The following is a 5,776-nucleotide window of genomic DNA, read 5'->3' on the forward strand; positions in this document are numbered from 1 at the left end:
CCCATCTGTCTTCTTTCTCGTCCATTATGTAGTGGTGTAAGCCCTCCATTAGGAACCCTAAGCTCTCCACTCCCACTCTGACCCAAGACGAGACTCCTCCCTTACTTTCCTCTATGAATATTTGGGGTTTTCCTCTTCTCTCTATTAACGCAAGCTCGAACACCTTGGACTCCACTACGAACCTGTTCCCCCTTCGTCTTCTTCAAGGCCCCTCCTTATCTTCAGCTCCCTCGCCGGCGTATTCTCGCCTTCTCCCTTCATCACGTTCTCGCTCGCCGCCGCGCTCTCGCTCTCTCTCTCCTATTCCACCCAATCAATTGGGAGTCACCTTAAAACTTGGAGGAGCTTCTGATGAATATCAGGGATACACTCCCTTGGAGGTAGGTTTCCCACTGAGAGAGCTTCCTGGAAACTGTGATTTGGGGACAAATTCCAAACAAAGCTGGCTTTCTTTTCATGGATCATGAGTTTGTTGGCATTGTCTAGCTGGTTGAAACATTCAACTCCTTGTATGTAGCTTGTCATATATGATAAACAAAGAAGGGGCCCAATCCTTTGGCATATAAGCTTGGTTATTTGCTGCTCCCATACAATAGGCTGATCTGCTGCCATGACTAGTAGTGAAGCAAGATGAAATCCAATGCCTGTTTTTGTGGCTTATAAGCTCAGTAAATAAACCTGGCAACATTACTTGAAGCATTGGTCAGACAAGTATCACAAGTGCAGTTGGAACAAATTCCATTCTTATAGTTTAAAGTTCACTAAATGGAACATTATTACAGGTCCCTTCTGTGTTTGATTTACAACATTCATCAACCATTTTAGAAGCCACATATTTACAAAATCGGCTAAAGTAAAAGGAATGAACACAGGACAAATGGCACCAAGGGACTTCCTTGCTTCGTTCATTAGGATCACAACCGTCATGTTAGAATTACAGTCTATATTCCCTTGAGAAAAATAAATAATATGGACATCATTGCAAGGAAAGCCACCACACACAAACCCATGAAAATGCGGACAAATCTGCAGTAGAAGCTAACTTAGCTCCACAATTTATTTTTTTTGAACTAGGACAGGCCTGCATGCCTTTCCCACCTAAGGTCTTCAGAGAATTCTGAGATTGCAGCTCGAGGGTCACCATTTGATATAGACAAGTAGTATTGGGCAGTTCCATCATCTATTTGCATGCTTCTCTTCAAGGACTCAATTACCCTTCTCCTGCCTTGCTCAGAGGAGACCTTATTCAACAAAGAGTTGAGCTTTTTGTCAGGCCCACCTTCCAGATACAGCACCGCTACTTCCCTTTTTGCATAGGAATCCAGCTCTATGTAGCAGATGGCATTGATAAGAATATCTGGTTTGCTTACAGGGATCAGTAACCTCTCCCTCGAGTATATGCCATGATCACTCATCATGTTGTTTAAACGTTTTATGTCCATAACCTGCAAACACAAGAAAAATGTTTTCAGGACAGCAATGCATTCTTCTGGTTAACAACAAAAGGGGGTAAACGAAGAAGCTTTCCTTCAAGAAGTGAAAATCTAAATAGTGGAAAATGATAGCAGAAAATCAATCTCTGTGCAATCAAGGAATGTATAACTATGGGAACAAAAGTTGCCACAACAGGGAAGACTGATCTCCATCATTGAATCATTCAGCATGCTACAGTCAATGTTAAGGCCTCTAAGAAAAATGGGATAACACAAAAAACAAGTAACGAGGCTGTGCCAAATATTGCACTTTTGAATTAACATCTATCTTTCAAATTTATATAAGAATATTAACTTATTCAACCCTGTAATTTGATTTCATCCAGTCATTTCTTAACTATTACTAGCCAACACAAAAATCCCATCTCTCTCAATTATTCTCACCACTAATGGAGGTATTCTATTACACACACCTTCATGGAGGAGTCTCATGGAGGTTCAGACCCCAGACCACCTGCACAAAGTAGATAGATGACACCACCCAGGCAAAGGAAGAAAGTTACTAGCTTAGGTTTATTTATTTATTTATTAAAAAACATTATTGTTTCTATCGTTTCCACTTTGAAGGGGTCAAAATGAGGACTTCCTATGGGATGTCCCTCCCAAGCAACACTCTTGGCCAAGCACACTGTGCTGAGTTCTCATGGGATCTGATGCATTAGTTCTTGTATGGTTGCACCCTAGAGCTTACTAGATAAGTTCAAGAGGCTGGATTTATCTAGAAGCTATTATTGAGGATTTTAAATCCCTTTGTCAGAATAACATGTAGCAATACTATTATTTACAATTTTTTTGTTTTTTGATAGGTATTATATACAATATTCCAATGAAGTTTTACCTGAGGTCAATTTCAATAGTTTTCAACATTCTTTCCCCTAGCTTTCAAACTCCTATGAGCATTTTTCTTCCCTCAAACCCCAATCTTACCTGTTGGCATTCATACTGACCGTAATGATTTATTTCCACTTTCTTCATCTAACTTTCTTTTCCCAGATTTCTCAAGAAGCTTTTTTTTTTTATATATAAGTAAAAGAGAAGAAATTGTATAGAAAAGAGACGCTAAAATAGCAACTCAAAAAAATTCAGAAGAGATGCACCCCCCACCCCAGCTGGGACAAAAAAACGGCCATCAAAAGCGGAGGAGCCAAAAAAACCACCCTCATCGAGATCCCACCCAATCAATGAAACCAACTAAAGTCAAAGGACCATCTTTTATGAATAATTTCGTCTCCGACCATAGAAAATAAACAAAAGAGCTCTTAAGTCTTTGAATGGACAGCACATTATCTTCAAATGCAATTTTGTTCTTTGTCTTCAAAACCGTCCAAAAAATACATAAAGGGTCTGCTCTCCAAACTTCCCTTCTCTTTTTTCCCACAAAGACTCATCCCAGCCCAAGAGCGTCATCTTAACAGATTTCTCAAGAAGCTTAAAGAGGCAATTAATGCTCACACAAACCCTAGCTTGTTATTCTGACGTTCTCCACCAGACTCTCTTTCCCCTACTTTCTCAAATCCCTACATGCGGATTTATGGTTTGTTTGTGGCTTCTCTACAACTCTAGCTCTAGCCCCAAATGGACCATAATCAACAAATCTAGGGATTTAATACCTGATCATTTCTTCAATTCAATCCACTGTATGCCTGTCCATGCCAATTCTCCATCAATCTACTTCCAACTCGGATGGAAAACCATCATTCCCCAATTAGCATATAAAAGAAATCAAAAGATGCAGAGACTTGAGCATTGAGAGAAACCACATTATGGACAATGCCAAAGGTTAGGACCATATTTAACTTGTGTCTCCTGGGGCCCTGTTTTAATGGTATCAGCATCAGGTAATAACCTTCATAATAAGGCTGAAAGAGTGCAAGACATGCAATCCTACCCTTTCACCCAACTTACTGTGTAGCTAGCTAGAAACCCTAATTAGCTTATAAAAGAAATCAAAAGATGCAGAGACTTGAGTATTGAGAGAAACCACATCATGAAAAATGCCAAAGGTTAGGACCATATTTAACTTGTGTCTCCTGGGGCCCTGTTTTAATGGTATCAGCATCAGGTAATAACCTTCATAATAAGGCTGAAAGAGTGCAAGACATGCAATCCTACCCTTTCACCCAACTTACTGTGTAGCTAGCTAGAAACCCCCAAATCAAACTTGAAGGCGTGAAGAAGCCCTCCCAAATACAAACTGACCCAAAGCAAAGTTGTATGACCATTGATCTGCTATAACAGCTTGCTTTCATGCATTTTAAGGTCCCTAAGAAACACTTAGCATCTGTTTGTAAACCACTTGGGCAAGCCAGTACTCACCAACTATCTTATAAGTTCCCTAATTCGAAATATTATTGCAGAAGTGGGTTGTGACATTCATTGATCTTGCAGTACGCATGTATATCTAGTATGGTATCATCTTGCATAGACCTTCTTTTTACTAGTGTTAAAATGCTTCTATGCGATTTTATTTTATTTTATTTTATTTGTGCTCCTTCATTATCAAAGCAATGAATGGACAATAGAAGATTCTAAATTCCTCTCTTTTCCATGCTATCTCAGCAGCCAAACAGCCAAATCGGATTTGATATCTGAACTAAATTAACTAAACCACCAAATGGAGAGATAATGTCCGCTTGGTAGCTGAGAAATCAAAGAAAAAAAAAAGAAAATTCTGAGTTCGAATCCCATATTCCAGTTGCATTGAAAATAATCAAAATCAAATACATTAGTCTAACAACCAGAACATTTGGCTTCTTTTCGTTTTTTCCTTCATTTTCTAGAAAACCAAACAATACCTGAACAGAGTATTTCACGGCAAGGCTAGCAACAGAGTCACCGCGCACCAACCGATGAGAGATTGCAAATTTTCCAAGACTATCATCTCTCCAGAAGCTTCCGGAGCTCGGAATTCCAACCACGTCCTTCAATTTCCACGGAGCCCTAAAAGCTCGAACCTGGATCCCTCTGTCCGAGGCCACCAAGTTCCAGACTCGGCACACGCAACTCGCCCGAGCTAGATCGGCAACCGGAAGCCTCTCGAAAATGCCCCTGAGGACGTCCTGGCAGGTGAGGGCCGAGAAGTGCGAGTTCATCGCAGAAATGACGGCGTCGGAGTCGCCGGAAGTGGATGCTTGGAAGGTGGAGCCTAAGGTTAGGGTTTCAGAGAAGTTGGGCATGAGGTGTTTGAGGAATTCCTCTTCTTCATCGCCGCAACATCCCATTTTGAGGTCCGTTTGGACGCCGAGAAAATGGGTTGCCTGCAACAGATAGAGCCGAAAGAATCGAGTCAAAAATTTTCCATTTTTTCCCCAATTCTCTAGAGAGCCAAACAGAGGATTTAAGGAACGAGATACATGGACGCTGGCTTACTTCAGTCAAGTGGTATATCGATAACAGGAACGTCCGTTTTGACTGTCCGGTGGATCCGGTGCACCATCCCTTTGGTGCACCGGGCCTCAGGAAATTATTTTGAAAATTCCTCAAGGATTTTATTGAATTTAATTTATTGGCTATTTAAAAGTAAAAATAAATATTTATTTTTTAAGATATCATATTTTCTAACTTTTTTTTATAACTTATATGAGAATTCTTTACTAATATAATTTCTACTTTAACACCTAACTAAAATTCAAAGCAAATGATTATGTTAAATAAGGTGAAACTTGGAATCATTCTAATGATTCAATCATAATTATCTTATTTGCATCGGTTTGTATTTAGTCTATTTCGTTTTATTCATCGGATGATCTACAAAAATAATTTGTTTTTTTATTCATTTTCTTAGTATCAAATGTATATTATTTTGTATATTTTGATACATTAATTATTTGAAAAAACAAATGCATTGAAATTGTTCTTAACTTGATAAAACATATCTTTCTTATTAATTATTCAATCCATCTTGTATTTTTATTACTATTGATACTAATATATTGATTCATACCTTGATATCGACCTTTTTTCTAAAGCAAAAATGGATGTGTATTGTGATTATAAGAATTATATTGGGTGATTATTTCAATCTGCCAATAATCTCTCCTCGAACTAAACCATTAATGTTTGAATTCATGACTTTAACTTTACTACCACTTGTAAGACCTTAACCGCTACCAACTATGCTAAAAACAATTATTGTCACAAAAAATGCATATCCTTACCTTGTAATATATTCATCAAAACGCCCTACGACATTCGAATACAAAGAGAGTTGATGAATGCGGCCAACCTCCTATCTGTCAACGATTATTTAGTTGTAATGTTGATCCATGAATACAAGAGTCATT

At 38.6% G+C, this 5,776-nt stretch overlaps 1 protein-coding gene across 1 annotated transcript; it reads right to left on the reverse strand.

The window, feature by feature from the left end:
* Nucleotides 1-726: 726 nt before the first annotated feature.
* Nucleotides 727-4,974, reverse strand: LOC100242661 (F-box protein At1g55000). Its single transcript, XM_002284504.4, has 2 exons — nt 4,289-4,974; nt 727-1,445 (listed from the first exon to the last, which is right to left on the reverse strand). The coding sequence occupies exons 1-2, from the start codon at nt 4,712-4,714 to the stop codon at nt 1,071-1,073; spliced, it is 801 nt and encodes a 266-aa protein (XP_002284540.1). The 5' UTR covers nt 4,715-4,974; the 3' UTR covers nt 727-1,070.
* Between the last annotated feature and the right edge of the window lie 802 nt (nt 4,975-5,776).

This window comes from Vitis vinifera, chromosome 14, assembly GCF_030704535.1.
Source record: "Vitis vinifera cultivar Pinot Noir 40024 chromosome 14, ASM3070453v1".
In the NCBI taxonomy this organism is placed as follows: Eukaryota; Viridiplantae; Streptophyta; class Magnoliopsida; order Vitales; family Vitaceae; genus Vitis; species Vitis vinifera.